Source organism: Salvia hispanica, chromosome 5 (genome assembly GCF_023119035.1).
Source record: "Salvia hispanica cultivar TCC Black 2014 chromosome 5, UniMelb_Shisp_WGS_1.0, whole genome shotgun sequence".
Classification (NCBI taxonomy): Eukaryota; Viridiplantae; Streptophyta; class Magnoliopsida; order Lamiales; family Lamiaceae; genus Salvia; species Salvia hispanica.
In genome coordinates, this window is record NC_062969.1 from 12,426,753 (window position 1) to 12,447,456 (window position 20,704).

Here is a 20,704-nt window from a genome sequence, read left to right on the forward strand (position 1 = left end):
TTAGGAAAATATATACAATTTCAATTTTAGAACTTCGTACGTACCAATAGCTATCAAAACAACATACTTGTCATCTATTAAAAAGCGACTTCTCTTTATTTTATTTTTTAGAAGTTTCGTAACAACGGAGAGTGACGTTATTTTGGGAAAAAACTAATCATGAACTGTAAAAAATAAAATATTTTTGAATTATTGGGCAATTTTAACATTTTATAATTTACTACTACTATAATATTTATTATTGTTATTATTTGACGCGTTAAAGCTGTATACAGAGTTTTTGAGTTGGATTAATGATATTCCAACCTGCAACATAGTAATCAACCAAATACAAAAGAGCATTTAAATAAATCCGAAATAGTAAATGAATGTGAGTTTTGAAGTGCAATATATACTTGGAGTAACTAATTTCCGATTTTTTAGCAATCATCCTACATCGTTTATTTATATCTTCTATTAAGTCTTACTCCACATTAGTGGATACGTCAAAACTTGTAGTAATTATTTTAAGCTTGAGTAAAATAATGGTCATTTTATATTAAAGGTTATTTATTTCTGTCTTGTACATCAATTCAAGAAGTGTAGTAATTCAATACTCTATTATTTATCAAGGACTCTCATAATTGATGCATAAAAATAATGAGGCACATTCCGATAATCAAATTCTATATCGCTAAAAGTCAATATTTTAAAGCGGTAATTATTGAGATGCAAGACCTTGATAGTATCCACTTGTCAATTTTTTATTAGTCGGTTATTTTCCTCAGATAATTTTCAATTTCCAAACTCCCCTGTTTTACCTCGAGGCTTAAAATTCCCACAATTGCTCTCAGCCAGAGAGGGAGAGAGGAGTAAAGAAGAGAGGGTGAGTTAGTTACTCCATATGGGGGGAGGCACATTCGTGGACGGAGTTCGTCGCTGGTTCCAAAGACGAGCGATTACCAATCCCAATTCCAATATTAGTAATAATGATCATCAGCCGCATGCATCACAAGACCCCCTTCCCATTGTTCAACACTTTGATATTTCGGGCCTCAAGTTCATTAAAGTCCCCAAGCGTCTCGATTTCCCACTTTCTAACCCCGCCATGGATTCCCACAAAAAGGTTGAATCTTTTTCCCCTTTTCCCTCTCTTTCTATTTGTGAATGATTGCTCATTTGGCGGTTCGAGTGAATGGGGCTTTTACAATCTCTGCCTTTCGCATCTTATGATGCTGAGGTGCTAATTTGATTTTTGGTGATTCTGCTTTATTACTGTTGCATTCAACAAGTTATTGTCGATTTTGGTTTGAGTAATAAAATAATCCAACTTAATCAAATGTTTGGTCTGTATGATTCATCCAATTGGACTATTTATCATGTCACTTGCATTGGATTACAACGTTCAGGAACAGAGCTTTAGCCTTTATGCCTGATTTTGATTTGTGCAGCATCTAATCTTTGTTTGGTCATGTGATTGGACAAGAATATTCTCTGTCTTTGCAATATTAATTGATTGAAGAAATGAAAAATTGGGTTGGGGGATTCTTATCCAGTGACTAATTTATGTAATTCTTTGTGGAATGCTGAAGCACCCAAGTTTTGATTGAGAGTCTGTTTTGACAGGGTAATCTGGAAACCGAATTTTTTACAGAGTACGGGGAGGCGACTAGGTATCAGGTCCAAGAAGTTGTTGGCAAAGGTAGCTACGGCGTTGTAGGTTCTGCCATCGATACTCACAACGGAGAGAGGGTTGCAATTAAAAAGATCAATGATGTCTTTGAGCATGTCTCTGATGCCACGCGGATCCTCAGAGAAATCAAGCTTCTTCGTCTGCTTCGCCATCCTGACATTGTTGAAATCAAGCACATAATGCTTCCTCCTTCTCGGAGGGAATTCAGAGATATCTATGTTGTTTTTGAATTGATGGAGTCTGATCTTCACCAAGTGATTAAAGCAAATGACGACTTAACACCAGAGCATTATCAGTTTTTCCTCTACCAGCTCCTGCGTGGCTTGAAATACACCCACTCAGGTGAACCCTGTTCTGTTGATGTATCTTCGAGAGATGACTATCCTTTGTTAGTGACATGTTTATTTCTACATCTTCAGCAAATGTGTTCCATCGGGATTTAAAGCCGAAGAACATACTTGCTAATGCTGACTGTAAGTTGAAGATATGTGATTTTGGTCTAGCTCGTGTGTCGTTTAATGATGCCCCATCAGCAATATTTTGGACTGTAAGTGTCATTTCTATGCACATGTAGTTTTCTCATGAATTTCACCTTTAAAATACATGTTGCAACTCTCTAACCTTTCTGTTTGATTTGTATTTGCTAAAGGATTATGTTGCAACTCGATGGTATCGTGCTCCAGAGCTATGCGGTTCCTTTTTCTCTAAAGTAAGCTTATTTTTCTTTGAAGGCCTCAGTGCATTATTTATCTCCACAAACAGTGGTGCTGCTAATATGGTACTTGCCCTAGTATGAGTTGGATGTATTGTAAGCGTTGAACATTGCGATATTCACGTTAATAAGATTCCTTATCTTGACTAAAAATCATTACTTATTCAAATACTATGCTTATATCGTACTTTTTGTTGGATACGTACAGTATACACCTGCTATTGATATTTGGAGCATCGGATGCATATTTGCTGAGATGCTTAGTGGAAAACCATTATTTCCCGGGAAAAATGTGGTGCATCAGTTAGACTTAATGACTGATTTGCTTGGCACTCCACCTCCAGAATCTATTGCAAGGGTTAGTTAATTAACCTGGGTTATTTTAGTTTTCTACTTAGATTCCTCATTATATTCGAAGAAAATCCCTTGCCACCAGGGTTATTAATAGTGATTTAAGAAGGTTATAAGAAAAGCTAGTATTTGTTTTGTTCCTGTTTCTTAAAGGAACATATTTCTTCTGAATAATCTTTTATAACACAATCATGTTGCAATTACAATGGCAGATCAGGAATGAAAAGGCTCGGAGATATCTGAGCAGTATGCGGAAGAAACAACCTGTTCCGTTCTCTCAGAAATTCCCTGATGCTGATCCTTTGGCTCTTAACTTGCTAGAAAAGCTTCTGGCGTTTGATCCTAAAGATAGACCGACCGCTGAAGAAGTAATTTTATATGGCCTCTTCATTATTTTGGCACTTGTACACTATTATGTGAAGTAAGCAACTCATGGATGGTTTGTTTGCAGGCGTTGAATGATCCCTACTTTCACGGGTTGTCAAACGGAGAGCGTGAACCATCAACTGTACCAATATCGAAGCTTGAGTTTGAATTTGAGAGGAGGAAATTGACTAAAGATGATGTTAGGGAGCTGATTTATAGAGAGGTCAGCCGTTGATCATTAGTTCTGTTTCCTAATTTATGGTTTTTTGAGTTGTCGACTCTGTCTTATTCTAGTTACTATTTTTTGTGGTTTAATAGATTCTCGAGTATCATCCTCATATGCTTGAAGAGTATCTCCAAGGTGGAGAGCAGACTAGTGGCTTCATGTATCCAAGGTTATGCCAGTTTTTATTTGTTTGATTGCGTAGTTTATTGTCTTTGCCCTTCGTTACTTCGTGTAAGTTCAAGAGATTGAATAGTGTGGGCCCATATTTTCTGGGTGTTGTGCATTACTATATTTCGGTTTTAGTATTAGTTTCTGACACTGTGCATCATTCCATACCAATCAAGTGGCGTCGATTGGTTCAAGAGACAGTTTGCCCATCTTGAAGAGCACAAAGGTAAAGGTGAAAAAAGCACTCCTCTACTGAGACAACATGCTTCATTACCTAGGTATGTAGTGATATACTTTCTTAAATTTTTTTTGTCCAGAATTGTTTCTTTCCTCCGTATATATGTAGAAGTGATCAGATAGTAACGTATATACGACTGTTCTTGTTAAATATGCAATCACCAACATGATATAGACAAAATAAAACTGAGTGCAAAATAGTTATTGCAACAGTTTATTTCTAAGCGAATGTGTTTGGAACCATGAGTGTGTATGATTTTCATTTAAATTGTTCCTTTGTTTTAGAATTGATCCAATATCTCAACCCATATTTTTCTAAAGTCTAAAATATTGAACTTGATTTTTTAAGAAAATAGGTATAGTATTGTTGCTGTTGAATCTAAAATATTCTTTTGATGTATTTATGTTTTAGTATTATTGCGTAACTATGATACGCTCACTTTTTTGTTACCCTCTAATGTGCCTGTAGAGAGCGTGTCCCTGCACCAAAAGAAGAACCCGAAGATAATGATTTTGAGCAACAAAATGCAGCTTCTGTTGCTACGACTCTAGATAGCCCCACTGGGAATGATGGCATGAACAGTAGTGCCCAAAACGGCCACAAGGGAAACGTCAGCGCTCGTAGCTTGTTGAAGAGTGCAAGCATCAGTGCTTCCAAATGCATTGGTGTCAAAGAAAAGAAAAACACCGAGGTAAATCTTATCCACGTCCGTAGTCTTCCGATTGACAAACTAAATTTGCTTAAGCTAAAAGTCCGCTTCTCAAAAGAAAGTGCCGTTGCATCATTAACTTGTCATCTTTGTTCAACAGGAAGAGCCAATCGAAGAAAACAATGAAGAAGATGTGTTATCAGAGAAAATTGCTGCCCTACATGCTTGATCGCGTTTGAGGTAGCTGATGACTTATGTTGGCTCGTTTTTTACTGTGAGATTAGGCTGCTTGGGATGAGTAATCCAGTGCAGCAGCCAGCAACATTTTTCTTAGCATTCATAGATTAGGAAGGAAATCTCTTTTTGGGTTGTACAGATGTATTTGCTCCCATTTTTGAATTTATGTAGTTATAGAATCATCTGTTTTTATGATGGTTAATTTAGCTCATTGCATTGTACTAGGATGATGTTTTTATGGATCTCAAAATTTTCTCGCAATTTTTGTTTAAGCCAGTGAAAGATCACTGTCTTTCCTACTGTTTTTTCTTCTGTTTCTCTATCATTGTCCTCATCAGCCAACCAGTCAAGAATACTTCTACTTAAAAGATAACAATGTCAAGAATAGTAGTAAATGTTAGGATATATAGTGAAAATTGTTGCATAAATTTTCACGAAAATAATTTTTGTGAAAATAATATCGATAAAACCTGACATTAATTTGTTGCATAAGTTTTCTTTTATTATTATTGTTGATTTATTTCAAGAAAATAATATCGGTAAAACCTCTGACATGCTAATTTGTCGGTAAAGTCGACAATCATTTTGGCGCGTTCACTTTGTTAAAAAGCACGTCGAAAATTTGCCGGACAGTTTAGTCCTTCGGTAATTAACAACGAATTATAATTCACCGGAAAATATGTTGGTAAAACCCGTTAATTTTTGCAGCAATTATTCCAATTGTATGTAAGATAAAAAGAGGTAGAAAAAGAAAAGTATGTAAACATTGTGATTGTCCATTTCAGTCAATTGATCAACTACTTTGTGTTAAAATTAAAACAGGTACTGACACTTCAAAAAATGACCAAATCTTGAATAGATTAGAATCATAGTAAAATCTAATTCCTGAATGCTAATTTAAGTGGAGGTGGGATTGAGAAATTTTGAAATGATATGGCCCCAAATGGACAGGCATGTCACGAGGAATTGTTCCATATGTATTTATCTACAATCTATCTTATTGATAATGATACACCAAATAATGGCAGCTCAAGTTGTCCATGTGAATGGCTTCTCTATGTCACGTCGCTATACCTATCTGCCATTAATATGGAGCTATTACTCCAATTCGACACTCATTGTAAATTTCATAAATAACATGTGACTCAACTTATTTCAAACTATAAATATTGTTGTCCTCACTTTATACAGAGATTGAGAGAGGTGATCAGTTCTTTTCAAAATCGATCTCTATACATTAATTAAAAATCAATATTAAATTTATGTTTAAAACTGCAAGATTATTTAGAAGTTGAATGCAACTGGGATTTTTCTAATAAAACAGCACATTTTGGATTAGTTAAATGAAATCTTGTAATTTGTCACCATTTATATATGTCAGGAAAAATAAGAGTAATATGGTGGCTATGATTGGGACGTTAGACTGAAATGGTTGTTAATAATATAACTATGTTTCTGTTAAAAATACTCATTATAGTTGAGTAATAATTCCATTCCTAAAGGAAATATCTAATATAACAGCTAGTTTGGTGAACCCAATTAATGGAATTTACTGCCTGCTTTTGGAATTATTACAACTATGCCCAAAAAATTATTAATTTTAGAGAATTACTCTACATGTTTTAACCAACTTTATGAAATGAAGACATTCAAGCTCCGACATGCATTATTTGTTTTTTATTAGTTAATTTTGTATTTTAATCACGACTAATATAATTGCCATCAATTTAAATTTGTTTACCTATTGTTGGTTGCGTAAACGAATTTTAAAATTAAATTCACAAAATTTAGAGTTTGTTACATTTTCTTCTAATTAATCAACAGTTCTACTAAATCAAACCTTGAGATTATTTCCTAGTACTCTGCAATTGACAGGTTCTTACCTGAGTATATGAGTAGAAAGAGACAATATATACCAACCTTAATATCATTTGTCACCGGACATAGTATTATTGCTTTTTTAGTTAATTGAAATAGTAAAGTTTGATTGCAAAGTTTTTCATATAATTAGCAAAAATCCTTAAATGTTCGTATGATCATAATTATAGAGTAGTAGTACTATTTTTTTTGTTTGTTTTTTCACTTAAACAGTTAGAAGATATGAATTCCGAACGGTCATTACTGATAGTGATATATGCACAAACATAATTGGTCTTGAAAAATGTACAACTACTATTTTAGCTATAATTTTTTGGTCACGTTGTGTTGAGGGTGGATTTTTATGATTACACCTGGACATATGAGTGGCTAAATGAATATTTGGATATACCATATTCATATATGATAACATTTGGCAATAAATCCAATAAAATGTGAGCTGGCAAATAATTTCTTGAATTTAATCTACCACGATTTGATCATTTGTTGCAATGTAAATTTTTTTACTAAATATTGGTGTCTTATTCGAAAATATCATAATAAAAGGACGAAAAGAAAAATTTAGGATGAACATTAGTACTACTAGTATTTTTTAGATTGAGAGGTGAAGAATATACAGTGAACCCACAAACTTTTCAATTAAACTGAGGTTCTCGTTTAATTCATGAAATTAAAGTCAATTTGTAAGTCTTAATAATGTATAGTATATAATAAAATATAATTTATATAAAGTCAATTTATTTACATACAGTAATCAGTCCAAAGAAGTCAAGTTTAAATATTATTACTCCATAAGTGTAAAGTCTCTGTTTATGTCATAGTACAACTTCCTTTGTTGCTCCTAAAGAAGTCACGTATTAAGCTTCATGGTAAAGTCCTCGACGCATTAATACTTCACACTCGTATATGTAACAGGCTCACTGCCTAATGAGAACACATAGCCAGAAGTAAATTTCACCAAACCTTAATTACTTTAAAAATATTTGTCAATGATCAACAAGGATTATCTCATTATTTGTTATGTTCAGTGTTATACCGCATATTTGTCATTTCAAGATTGAGATACTCAAGGGCTAGACTCCATAATCATTCACAAGGTTAGAATATTCAAGGCTCGACATTCCATTCATGATAGACATTCTCTGTCCCATCTAGTGCATACGGGCAATGTTGCCTAGCATTTTGAAAAAGCAACGACACTTCTCGTACACATTCCTCAATCGTTGAACACCCTGCACTGCCAACTTTCTTAAATACGTATCGTGTAATGCTTCAATAAGCATGTGGCAAAATTGTCTGATGACGCGCACTACTTGTCAGAATTGGAGCGCCACCGTAGCGAGGGTCACTAGGTTCGGCTCGGACCGATGCATGTCACGTGTGGGTGTCGTGCAAGAGCAAGAAGATCGTGCACACGCGTGCCGGATGAGCCGCGTTGGTGGCCTGAACCACGCAACCCCCTAGGTGTAGCTCCACATTCTAACCAACCACACGGCCCCACCCCCACCGATCCATCAACATAAAGCAGTCCCGACAAACAACATTCATTCATCATCTTCCTTCTCTCCCAACCCAAAATATTCCCACTTTTGTTTTCCCATTAAACAAACACACAAACACACCTCCCTAAACTCATTCTTCACTCCCTTCCCCCAAAAGCCATGTTCCAAAGCATCACATTCTCCCTCACTTTCCTCCTCTTTATCACACCACTCCCCGCTCTCCCCATCCTACCCGACCCGGACCCCGCCGCCGTCCAAACCCAAACCCTCCACCGCCCCCCGCCGGCCACCATCCCCGCCTTCCCGGAGCAATCCGACGCATCCGCCTGCCCCCTCGACCTCCCCGACCAGCTCTTCCGCGACATCAAATCCGCCTGCGGCCCCAACTCCTACTCGGGGCAGCTCCACCGCAGCCGCTGCTGCCCCGTCCTCGCCGCCTGGCTCTACTCCGCCTACTCCGACACCGCATTGCGCCCCTCCGCCGCCGCCAAATCCCCGCCCGCCTACGAGATGCCCGTGCTCCCCGAAGACTCCGAGACGTGCGTCGATTCGCTCGAGAAGGCGCTCGGCGGGAGGGGCATCCAGCTCCGCCGCCCTAACGACACGTGCGACGTCGTTTACTGCTATTGCGGCATCCGATTGCACCCTTTCACCTGCTCCGAGGCGTTTAGGCTCAATTCGCGCGGGAAATTGGTCGGCGGGGAGGCGGTGGAGAATTTGGAGAGGGATTGCGCCGCCGGGCGCGGCGGTTGCTCAAAGTGCCTCAACAGCCTTTATTTGGTGAGTACTGTTTATGCTTTTCTTTATTTGTTTTTTTTGGTTACAAATTTCATTAATTCAGATTAACGACATGTGAATATATAAGAAATGTTGATTTTTGCTTATTGGGAAAAACTTATGGTAATGAAATATTTGTGTGAAAATTTGTGAAAGTGGGAATTACTACTACTATTACTTTATTAGGCTTTTGCAGCTCGGTATCACATGCCTGTATTTTCTATAAAGTGACGACTTTTGGCTTTTTCTGCGTCACGCAATCATTTCATTTTTCTGCTAATTTTTCATATAAATCCGATTACTAATATTTAATTTGCATTTCATAATTACGAGTTAGTCCAAAATCATGATATTAGTATTTCTCAATTTCGGGTTATATGGATATATTGATCAAATGCATTTAAATAGATGTAGCTAAGTTTATTGATGAAGAGCAGATAATGTTCAATAATGAATAGGTCATTATATGTAACGTGTGATGCTTATATAGTCCGCATGCTGCTTGCTTCAACTAGGGTTTTAAGTCTTTTTGGCATAATAAGCTCTATGCAACATTTTTATGATAAACGTGTATAATAGGGCAAATTATTAAAAGAACCACGAAGGTAGTAGGTTATATTGATTTAGATTTGGGAGAAAATTATATACGATTTGGAAGCTAAAATATTTTAGCCTAATCTTTTGTTATATTTATCACACTGATGCCAATATATGTTTTTGTAAGTGATACAAAAAAATCATGGATTTTGGCTTAAAAATCATACATTATTTTCCTCCAAATATAAATCAATAGGATAATTGAGAAAAATGTCAAGATTATGATATGATTGACTATTTTTTGAAGTTTCAAGATTGCTAGACTTTGATTGGTTTTTGGGCAATTTGCCCTTAAAAATACTAGTATCACCACCCGTGCCATGCATGTACTGATTAAACATTCGTAATAAAGTAACCGAAAGTTCAATTACCATTGGTATTGGTCTCCATTCATAGGGGTAGGTTAACAAGAGGCAGAATTCTTATGCAAAGACTTTTACGAGGATGTGTAGGTTAATAAAACATATGGATATGGGGTTACTTGGTTTTCGTTGTTAACCGAATCATCATCCAAAGTAAACACTTCCTTTCTAATGTCGTGTGTTCGTTCTCAATATACAGCTCAACGGGGAAAGAGGCGGAAGAAGCAACAGAACAGAGCGGACGAACAAGATGCACAACCAGGACTGTCAGCTCATGGGTATCACTTGGCTTCTGAACAAGGACCGATCTGCGTACATACACACTGTATCTGCAGTTCTAAGGGCTCTCATGATGAATACAGACGACGCCTCTGATCCGACTTTCTGCAGCCTCAACAGCGACGGCATGCCTCTTGCAGTCGACTCTTCAGAAATCAACGATCAGTCATCATCAACATTTTTGAAAGTAAGCCTTCACAAGTACCTAGTGCCACTTTGTTTGCTATACATGAGCATTCTTTGGTTTGTCATTTGAGCATTAGTCGAATTAAGCCTTCATTTTGCCGTGCAAAGTTACCACTCTATTCAACGTCTTAGTGTGGGGGCGAGGGATGCTCGTCTGCTGCCATCGTTTCTAGTTTAGAGTCTTTGCATTTTGTTTGAGACTGATCTGTATATAAGACCATTGGATTAAGTATCTTTCTAAGTTTCTTGTTTGAAGCCATACATAAGCTGGGAAGCAACTAATCTTTCAAATACTCCTGAAGTGCTTCATTGATTCATGTGCTAATCGACATAGTTGGAAGTCTATGCCTCAATGATATTATGTTGTTACTTTAATTTTGCCATGGTGATAGTAATTCATAGAAAATTGACAATGATATTATATTGTCACTTCAACTTGCCATGATGATGTTAATTCATCATAAATTGAGAATAGTGTAAAAATGAGCTCAATTGAAAGTTTTGAGATATACCACGTGCAAAATCATAATTGGGGTGATGGTTCTGTGTATTTAGGTGCAATTACCTTTAAGCTTTAATTAATGGATTAGGACATAAATTGTGTAGCTTTGGTAGCAACTAGCAATGATCACTTCATCCTCGAGAAGGAAGACTTTGTAATTTTCAACTCTTTGTCATGTGCGTTGACAACAGTGAGGTTGTAGTGATGATAAAATTAACGAAAGAAGCAGAATTTTATACTCCACCCTATTTATTGATTTTGTATTTGTTTAACGAGCCCACCCTATTGTAGTGCCTAAAATTTGAAATCTAATTATGATCGCTCCAACGGGCCCCGGACTATGGGAAGCCCACTAGACTCTTTCAGTCACACGATAATTTTTCAATCCAATAGATTGACTTATGGCAATACTGATAAAATTTAAGATTAGGAACTTATTTATGGAAAAATATACTAGTAGTACCATCTTTGAGAATCATTATGCAATAGATAATGTCATACAAATTGGCAATAAATTAATGATCTTAAATGGTTAGAACTTTCGTATATTTATAAACATAGAAAAATTATAGCTCGAATAAAAGGGAGTGACTCTTCAATGTTGTATGTTGATCTTTCAGACTTTTGTTTTAGCATCAAACCTATACTCCCTAATGGTCTATAATCTTTATTAAGGTTATCTCTCTCTGTATGTATCTCCCTCTCATGCTTCCTCTTTGTTAATTATTCAATTGGAACTGACAATCCTTTTACAATTATGATATCTTTCATATTGTATCAATTGTGTGTTAGAGCATCCATAACTACGGATGGGGAAGAATGCGTTGTGGAAGAATAAAACTCATATTGTCTATTATCAAAGATTCAAGACTATTAGCAATGGATAGAACTAATATCTTTTTTCTCAAAAAAGTGTTATGATTGAGAGATTTTTTTTGAAAAAAAAATTATGAATGGAAAGGCATGTTCATTTCATGCCTCTTAAGTTGGGAAACGCATTTCAATTTCGCATCTCTACAAAAGACATGTAATAAATTACAAAAGACGTGACTAATTTTTTTTTATTGCTCATGTGATACGGCCTGAATTTAAAATCTTGTTAACCAACCAAATTACATGAATTATAAGTGATGAATCGTTATAATGCATCTGTAGGGACACAAAATTAAAATGCTGAAGCTGAGAGATGCAAAATCCTTTATTGAGAGTTAAAAATCCCCAAATATGAAATATTTTCCCTATTTGTTGAGAAAATTCCGATTACAACAGAAAAAATAATAGGTCAGCTTATCCAAATGAATTTCATACTATTAACTAAAATTGAAGTAGCAGTTGTGACATAATTATTAAAAAAAAAAATATATAGAGAGATGTTGAAATTGATGAAATAACATGGGCGCACGCTTTTCTCTCTCACAACCCAGGGAATCCTATAAATAAACATTTCCCAAATTCTGAATCCTCAATTTCAATCTCAACCCACTTTCCCAAAAAGCCAATGGCGGAGCTCAAGGAGACTTTCGCGTGCGTGCCGTCGACGGAGCGCGGCCGCGGCATTTTGATTTCAGGCGATCCGAAAACGAACTCAATCCTCTACACCAACGGCCGATCCGTCATCATTCGCTACCTCGACCGCCCGCTCGAGGTCAAGGTCTACGGCGAGCACATGTACCCCGCCACCGTGGCGCGCTACTCGCCCAACGGCGAGTGGATCGCCTCGGGCGACGTGTCCGGCACCGTGCGGCTCTGGGGGACGCACAACGATTTCGTCCTCAAGAAGGAGTACCGTGTCCTCTCGGGCCGGATCGATGATCTCCAGTGGTCTGCCGATGGCGAGCGCATTGTCGCATGCGGCGACGGCAAGGGGACATCCTTCGTTCGCGCATTTGTGTAAGCTTCTCTTCCTAAAATGTGGGTTGTCGATGTTTTCTATTTGAATGTGCGCGAGCTTTATGATTGGAGATGGAAAAATTGAAGAATAATAACCGAGAAGCTAATGGTTCTAATGATTGAACATTGTTTCTTTCAGTTTATTCACACCAGAGATATGTCTACCTAGAGGGCAATTTGACAATCAACATTGATAATTCAAAACAAACCATGTGTATTCCTCTCAAAGACCAGCCAATTAGCCGTCCTCTACTTTTCACCAAACAAATATGCATTAGGGGGTCTACCTTTCACCTGTTTCCTGTTACCGTGAAGGATGGGAGCTTTTATTTTATGAGATTTACAAGTATTATTTCAAGAACTTAGTTTGAGCTGGTATTTTATCATAAAAATTAAGTCATGCTGTTTCTGTATTACTTCTTAGGTGATGGTCTGGTTTTGGAAATGGTGAGATTTGAGCAATGAGATTTAGTTTTATCCTCAACCATTTATATATGCTTTTCAAATTGACTTTTATCACTATCTATGTGTATGTATGTATATATATTTGATAAATGAGCTCCGTGGTGATCGCTGTTTATCTTTTTAAACACATCAAGATGATAATTCAACCTTACCAGGATCTTGTAATTCATTTTGTAATTTGCAAACTGCTTCAATTTTTTGATATAGAGCAGACATTTGTACAAAAGTTTCCACTCTTTGCGAGAATCATCTTATTTCAATTATTGGTTATTGATGAATTCCCTCTGTTACTAACACTTCAGGAAGTTTTAGGTATAGGAAGATAGGCTTTTTCAGTAATAGTGAGTGGTTCATGGTTAGAAATGTGTTAGAATAAGTGATAACACACTCATAAAGTTTGTTTCCATTAAAACCTAACTTAGAGGATGTCTTTCTAGTTTCTACATATGACTTTAAATATATATGCTCAGTATTTTTTTGGCCTTAGACACATACTTGAAATAATTTTCTGATACTAAGGAATCAAGTGTGGGTACCTTGAGAATTTCTTTTCAACTGCAACTGAATACAATTTTCCTTGAAGTCAAACTATTTTAAGACAGATCCGACTACCTTTCAAATTTATTTTAATTCTGAATGAAACTTGAATTTGTTAGTTCCATGCTAAATGCCTAAATCTGAGTGTATTTGCAGGTGGGACTCAGGAAGCAATGTTGGAGAATTTGATGGGCATTCAAAAAGAGTTTTGAGTTGTGCCTTTAAGCCAACAAGACCTTTTCGAATTGTATCATGTGGCGAGGACTTTTTGGTTAACTATTATGAAGGACCTCCATTTAAGTTCAAGATGTCACACAGGTTTTGCATCTGTGCTTATTCACTGAATCAGAGTCTGCATGTCATGTTCTGTAACCTGTATTGAGTATCTACCCAAACATGAAATGAAATTAGTCAAATTTTAGTATGATCCCATCCCATCATAGGCCGCGTGGTTTATATGCCCCAGAGACTCATCACGCTGTAAGCATGCTATCTTAACAGAGGTGGTAGCATTTAGGTCCCATCTGTGGTTAGCACTTCCTCTTGACTCTTCACGGCTTAGAATAATATGAGGTTCACTGAGATATTCTGTCATTACAGGATTATCTTTTCCCTTAGTGAGATAAATGGACAAAGTTGCTTTTAGGCTACTTTTTTTATCCTCTGCGTAAGCTGAATTTTCTGTCGAATTATTTGTTCAGAATTATAAGCAAGCAACTTCAAAAACTCAGATGGCGATAAGGGAAATAAAATGTGTGTTATAACTATTTGAATTAAAAGCTATATTTTGTTGTTTTAGACAAGCTTTTCACTAGATAAAAATAAATACTAGTATATCTCACTTGATATTTAGACAGTTCCTTACCTAATATATAATCTAAATTGGTCCTTTGAATAAGACTGCACATATCTTTTTTCATTGACTACCTGAGTGACAATATCTAATTTTAAGTCTATCAAATATGTTTTGTTTGTTTATTGTTTATTGCTAAGATCCATGGAGGTTGTCAAAATGTTAATAACTTGGAAAAATTCCTCCTTATACACTGATAAATATTAATTACTTCAATTTGGAATTGTAATTTGAATTTTATTGTGGCAGACCTTTATGGTTTAAATTACTCAACTAGCTAAATGATTTTTTTCCCCTTCAAACCATGCTTGAGAATGTTTTTATTCTCATTTTAAAATTATGTAGATCTCACACTGCGATATTTTTTAACATATCAGGTGTTTCAAAAAACCATTTATTATGAAGTTTATTTTCAAGCCGTTTGTTAGTTTAGGGATATGCCTGGGCTTATTATAGGGGTTATTGATATGATTCACTATAACTATCTTAGCTAGGGTCTCCATTATTTTTCTAATATATCTCTTGGTTTGCTATATGATATCCTTGCATGTTAATTGACCTTCAGGGAACACTCAAATTTTGTGAATTGCATTCGCTTTTCTCCTGACGGGACCAGATTTATTACTGTAAGCTCTGACAAAAAGGGTGTACTTTATGATGCAAAGACTGGAGAAATGAATGGGGAGCTGACTTCTGAGGATGGTCACAAGGGCAGTATATATGCAGTTAGTTGGAGTCCTGACAGCAAAAGGGTAATCCCTGCATAAACTAGTACACTGTTGCGGAAAATCTTGATTATTTACTACGGCATGTACTTATATCATGATTTCGTTCACATCACAAACGAATTACTACATATACCCTGTCCTAGGATTTGTTTTATTATTCGAAAATGAAATTTTGCACGAATTTCCTCTTTTTTAGTGATTATTAGAAAACTTTAGAAATTTTAAATGGCATAAAAGTTATAGAACCATTGGGTCTGGGATTGGTTGTAACTACTTCTCTGCTCAGAAGAAGTATTGTTTCTAAAAAGGTTTCCTAATTACCACAGTTGACTTTGTTGTCTCAAAGTCGCTGACTTTTATTTATTAGTACTACTTTATACTGGAGACTTTCTCTAATGAGTTGAATGAAACCTTGAGAATATTATATTTTGTCTTGAAACATGTAGTTGCCCTTAATCCTGGAAATTTATAATGACCAATGTCCGCATAAACATTATGGGATGTTTGTTTGCTCTGATTACTAAGTCAGGTTTTCAACCCTAATTTCCACATATTTATACTACAAAGCTAGATTGTACAAGGCTGCAGAAACATATGAGCTCCTAGAAGATAAATTATAAAAGTATTAGAGTCTAGACTACATAAATTTTCCCGGCACCTCTCAGGAATTAGTGTCTAATTGATGATATTATTGCGTGCCAGAACTTTTATTTGGTCATGTCATTCATGCATACATGCATGTGTGCGTGCGTGTGTACGTGTGGAATGGTTTTAAGTCAAATTGAGATGACATGGAGGATCTGATGCCAATTTACTGTAATACAAGAATGTTAAATCCAGTATGAATATGACATTCATTATTAAAGTAGCCATAATAATTTGTAACTGGCCAGAATCAAAACCAAGTATCTGAAGTCTTGTTAAGTTGAATAGCAAATTGTAAAACAAGCAAAATACCTATTGGGCTCCTATCCTGTGGTTCAATTTAGTTGAGTCTGCTTTTACATTCTACATTCATTTTGTTCTCCATATTCTTTTGCTCAATTATTACCAATTTCTCCAAACTAAAACTTTCTAATGTGATAGTTTGTGGTATTTGGTAATACAATGCGCTTTGTGTGATAGGGTGTGAGCACGAGTGCTTGATCATATGGAGCTTTTTTATTATAAGGACCACCTTCCCGTAATTGAGTGGGAGAGGGATTGTCATCTTAATTGATCTTGATTCTTGTGATCATGGGGAACTACCTACGTATGCACAAAATGTATAGATATGCATGGTTTATGTGTGTAGCAAAATATGCAAAATGGAGATGGGTGGAGGCAATTAGGGGAAGGTGGTACTTATAATAAAAAAGGTCCATATGATCAAGTAATTGCAAGGCAATACTATTGTGTTCCATTTTCCATATCAACAACCATGTATTTTTCTTTCTATTGCTAATGACTTATTTTAAGCAGTGAAATGCAATATGATGGTTTTAATAGGCAGCTCCGAACCTGCACCTAGGCCCTCCCCCCAACATGCAAGTGGTTAGAACCATCACATACATTCTGGAAAAATTGCATCTTTTGACATTGTATATGAAAGATGCATTGAACTAAAATCAATTATAAGTCTATGTGGTGAATATGCTTGCACATAATTGCTTAATTATATTCCGATATTCTAGCTTCACTCTGATGATTGAAAACAAGTTCAGCTGACCCTCCCCCCAACACACACCTAGCTGTGATTTCTTGTATTCTTGATATTTGTATTGTTGTGTTTTACACTGAATCCCATTTCAGGTCATAACAGTGTCTGCTGACAAAACTGCCAAGGTGTGGGAGGTATCTGCTGATAGTAATGGAAATCTGGTAAAAACATTGACGTGTCCTGGATCTGGTGGAGTAAATGACATGCTAGTTGGTTGTCTATGGCAGAATGATCACATAGTCACTGTTTCTCTTGGTGGCAGTATTTTTCTGTACTCTTCCACTGATCTTGACAAAGCTCCTCTAGAATTATCTGGACACATGAAAAATATTAATTCACTAGTACTGCTGAAAGGTGTCCCCCAAATTATACTAACGACAAGTTTCGATGGCCAAATAATTAAGTGGCTTCAAGGTAAAGGGTTCTCTGGAAAGCTAGAAAGGAATGTTAGCACTCAAATTAAATGTTTTGAAGCTCTTGAAGGAGAAATAGTGGCATCAGGATTTGACAACAAGGTTAGAAAATAATACGTAGTATAATATTTCTCATCATTATAATTCAGCAATAGCTCTCATTTCACTTTGTGTATAGTAAATTTTATATTTCATATTAATCTCATGTATACTTAATTTTAACTTCCTCGACCTAGACTTGCACAACTTTCTCAGCATCTTTTAGCCATGTAATTCCTCCAGCGAACATAACTTTATCAGCAACTTTACAAGTATATTGACGGAATAATGTGCTTTCATGGAATTTTTTATTAAAATTGGACTTTGTCTTGGAGCTTAATGCAATCTGCATATCTTTACATCTGTTTACTGCCTGATTCTAACACTTCTTAAGCTCCATCAGATAATCAATCAACTAATTAGTTTTGTTGTTCAAAATTATAGAGCGAATATGTGGCACTTGAGCTATTATTTTGCATGTAAGAGCCTCTTTTATGATTCAATTTTGCATAATTTTTGGTTGAAAGTTGTTAAATTCTTTGATGTCCTTGTGCAATATATAAATGAGTTTATATTCTGTGTTATGTTTCTTAGGCATCTCTTGTATTGATGCTTTGGTTTGTTTTTTATTTTGTGAAGGTTTGGAGAATTCCTATGCTTGGAGACCAATGTGGGGATGCAGATAGTGTTGATATTTCCTGTCAGCCCAGTGACTTGAGTCTTGCCATTCTTTCTCCTGATCTTGTAATGGTTTCACATGATACTGGTGTTACACTCCTCCATGGTACAAAAGTTGTATCCACTATTGATCTGGGGTTCACTGCGACAGCATGTAGTATTGCACCTAATGGAAATGAAGCTGTTGTGGGTGCTAAGGATGGAAAATTGCATGTCTACTCTGTCCTGGGTGATACACTGAAAGAAGAGGCTGTACTTGAAAAACATCGAGGTCCTATCACTGTCATTCACTACTCACCTGATATTTCCATGTTTGCATCTGCTGATTCTAATAGAGAAGTTGTCGTTTGGGATCGTGCTACTCATGAGGTATGTTAACATTAATTTATGGTTTGGGTCTTTCAAATTCAATACTTTTGATTTTGGAAAGATATAGTTTGCTAAATATTTCCCAACCTTTTTGACCTTGTTGCAAATTAGACCTAACTTTAAAACGTTTTAGCAATGTCCCCTCCTTTTTTTTTTGTGTGAATTTGGACTTGAGATTTATACATCCATTTGAGTCTTTGACATCTTAACTCGAGAATGATGGATGACTTTTTTGAAGTCCTCATGTGTTGTCAATTTTGTCATTGGACATCTGACGACTGAGTTATTAAGTCTAGAGTTGGTGCGGGTGAGTTAGGGCTTCCCGACTGTTCGACTTGTACTCCCTGATGTCTAATAGCAAAATTGACTTAGAAGAGGACAGTCAATAATACAATGGGCTTCAAAAGCCCTAATTTTCCAAGTTTCAGCATCTAATGGAAATATAATTCTCATCTTTAGTTGAAGATACCTAGGGGTAGTAGTAATTCTCTTCATCTGTGTAGTTGCTATTATGATGATTTACTAGTCTATTGCTGTAGTCACATTCTCTTTCTTTTGCTTTGTTAATGATGTTATTTAACATTATCATCACTATCCCCAAAATGAAGAATGTATCATCGAGCCTTTTTTTACCTTGATATTGACAAATATACTTATTGACATTTTCTCAGATAAAGCTTAAAAATATGTTATACCATACGGCTCGAGTAAACTGCTTGGCCTGGTCTCCTAATAACGAGTTGATTGCAACTGGATCACTCGACACATGTGTCATTGTATATAAAATAGATAAGCCAGCAGATCAGCGGATAACTATCAAAGGAGCTCACTTGGGTGGAGTTTATGGATTGGCTTTTAGTGATGACAACACTGTAGTTAGTTCTGGTGAGGATGCTTGTGTCCGCATATGGAAGGTGACACCGCCACAGTGATGTTTGAATTCTGTGCTACTGGTTCCTTGATACTTTGTTTCCTGTAAATTAGATGGATAAGTTTAAGTCTGTTATTCTACTTTTGGAAGGGAAAGACATTATAGCTCGCTTGAGATGTCCTAAACGGATTTTGCTCTCTTGCTGCCATTTTTGGTCGTTTGCTGACAACTTCATCTTATTGATATCGGAAGCTAGCTACAGAGCTGTCTGGGCTTTTGTGATGAATAAGTTATTGTACGCATGCCTCTCTTTCCATCTCCATCGTTAGAGCTTGTGAAACGCTGCGTGTGGTGCTCGTTTTTGAAGGGCTCCAAGATTCAGCATCTTGGATTTGCTTTGAAGGTTAGATCAAATAATATGTTGATGCCTTTTGAGTTTATTTTTGTTCTTTGTCAGTTCGTTTGTGAGACTTTTGTCTTTGTTTTGAGTTGTAATGAGTCATTTTGGTGATGTTATTTGTGTTATGTAATTAGTTTTGGTTGTTTGGGTTTTGTAATTGTTGGCATATAACTTATATTACATTCAACTTAATGTCATCTCTCTTTTCAATTTATCGTAAGAAAATATTCGTGACAGATCTATGCATATTGTCATTAAGGGATGATTGTATTAATTTGCCTCGAAATATCTTTAACGTCGATTATTCATATGCATTAGACGATGGTTAAGAGTCACTAAAACTGATTTCATTTACGTTGCTTAATAAATAATGGTTGAAAATTTTGAATTCTTTTTGTGATTTTTAACCTCTTGATTTCACTGTTGAAAATAAAAATTCTAGATAAACATCACTGAAAATACATCGTAATTTTCATAGAAAATGTAGATTTGATTTCGTAATTATCAAAATTGATTATGTCCTATCTATTATGCATACGTACACATACAAAATGTAACCAATCCGAAATATGCATATGTACACACAAAATTAATATACAAACACAAAACGTAACCAATCCCAAAAATGCACATATACAATTCTACACACAAAATTAATATAACAATCCAAAAAAATGCACGCCTATACACACACACAAAAAAAATACTCCTTGTAATTTATTTTGATCATGTATTGCAATACCTATCGTGATATTTAGCACTCCCTCATCTCACATTACTTGAGTTTTATTCTATTTTGAATTGTTCTATATTACTTGTGTTATTTTATTTTTTGACTAAATTCAAAATCCAATTTCTCTTAATTGTTCACTCATCTACTTTACCATCTTTAATTTTATTTTATTATTAATTAATTTATTAAAAACTCATTTTTTTTAATTCACGTGCCAAAATGAAATACCTTGATGTACTATTTAAGTCATACAAAGTTGAAAAAAATGTGTAAAGGCAATTATGGGAATCCTAGCTTGATCTTGGTTGAGAATGGCAATCTAATTAG

At 35.8% G+C, this 20,704-nt stretch overlaps 3 protein-coding genes across 5 annotated transcripts; all 3 read left to right on the forward strand.

Moving 5' to 3' along the window:
- The first annotated feature begins 817 nt into the window (after positions 1-817).
- LOC125190122 (mitogen-activated protein kinase 9-like) lies at positions 818-4,891 on the forward strand. 2 transcript variants are annotated; one of them, XM_048087324.1, is made up of 11 exons: positions 818-1,105; positions 1,606-2,014; positions 2,092-2,219; positions 2,322-2,381; positions 2,593-2,742; positions 2,948-3,103; positions 3,187-3,324; positions 3,420-3,496; positions 3,672-3,773; positions 4,202-4,424; positions 4,543-4,891. In XM_048087324.1, exons 1-11 carry the CDS (start codon positions 884-886, stop codon positions 4,609-4,611), a joined length of 1,734 nt encoding a protein of 577 aa, XP_047943281.1. In that variant the 5' UTR covers positions 818-883; the 3' UTR covers positions 4,612-4,891. The 2 variants fall into 2 exon arrangements, with proteins under 2 accessions (XP_047943281.1, XP_047943282.1); XM_048087325.1 differs by having other exon boundaries at positions 967-1,105; positions 1,634-2,014.
- Positions 4,892-8,068: 3,177 nt separating this feature from the next.
- On the forward strand, positions 8,069-10,461 carry LOC125186996 (uncharacterized GPI-anchored protein At4g28100). The gene is made up of 2 exons (XM_048083492.1): positions 8,069-8,779; positions 9,935-10,461. Exons 1-2 carry the CDS (start codon positions 8,159-8,161, stop codon positions 10,268-10,270), a joined length of 957 nt encoding a protein of 318 aa, XP_047939449.1. The 5' UTR covers positions 8,069-8,158; the 3' UTR covers positions 10,271-10,461.
- Positions 10,462-12,134: 1,673 nt separating this feature from the next.
- Positions 12,135-19,880, forward strand: LOC125188601 (actin-interacting protein 1-2). Of its 2 annotated transcripts, none has more exons than XM_048085546.1 (6): positions 12,135-12,592; positions 13,751-13,912; positions 15,013-15,199; positions 16,967-17,035; positions 17,966-18,373; positions 19,045-19,880. In XM_048085546.1, exons 1-6 carry the CDS (start codon positions 12,201-12,203, stop codon positions 19,303-19,305), a joined length of 1,479 nt encoding a protein of 492 aa, XP_047941503.1. In that variant the 5' UTR covers positions 12,135-12,200; the 3' UTR covers positions 19,306-19,880. The 2 variants fall into 2 exon arrangements, with proteins under 2 accessions (XP_047941503.1, XP_047941501.1); XM_048085544.1 differs by having other exon boundaries at positions 12,139-12,592; positions 16,967-17,389.
- Positions 19,881-20,704: the final 824 nt, after the last annotated feature.

Bases quoted from the DNA above. Each gene is read 5' to 3' on its own strand.
- LOC125186996 (XM_048083492.1), top strand. From the start codon at position 8,159: ATGTTCCAAAGCATCACATTCTCCCTCACTTTCCTCCTCTTTATCACA. The intron at 8,780-9,934 runs GTGAGTACTGTT...CTCAATATACAG, and splicing joins GCCTCAACAGCCTTTATTTG to CTCAACGGGGAAAGAGGCGG.
- LOC125190122 (XM_048087324.1), top strand. From the start codon at position 884: ATGGGGGGAGGCACATTCGTGGACGGAGTTCGTCGCTGGTTCCAAAGA. The intron at 2,220-2,321 runs GTAAGTGTCATT...TATTTGCTAAAG, and splicing joins CATCAGCAATATTTTGGACT to GATTATGTTGCAACTCGATG. The intron at 2,382-2,592 runs GTAAGCTTATTT...GGATACGTACAG, and splicing joins GCGGTTCCTTTTTCTCTAAA to TATACACCTGCTATTGATAT.
- LOC125188601 (XM_048085544.1), top strand. From the start codon at position 12,201: ATGGCGGAGCTCAAGGAGACTTTCGCGTGCGTGCCGTCGACGGAGCGC. The intron at 15,200-16,966 runs GTAATCCCTGCA...ATCCCATTTCAG, and splicing joins GGAGTCCTGACAGCAAAAGG to GTCATAACAGTGTCTGCTGA. The intron at 18,374-19,044 runs GTATGTTAACAT...ACATTTTCTCAG, and splicing joins GGGATCGTGCTACTCATGAG to ATAAAGCTTAAAAATATGTT.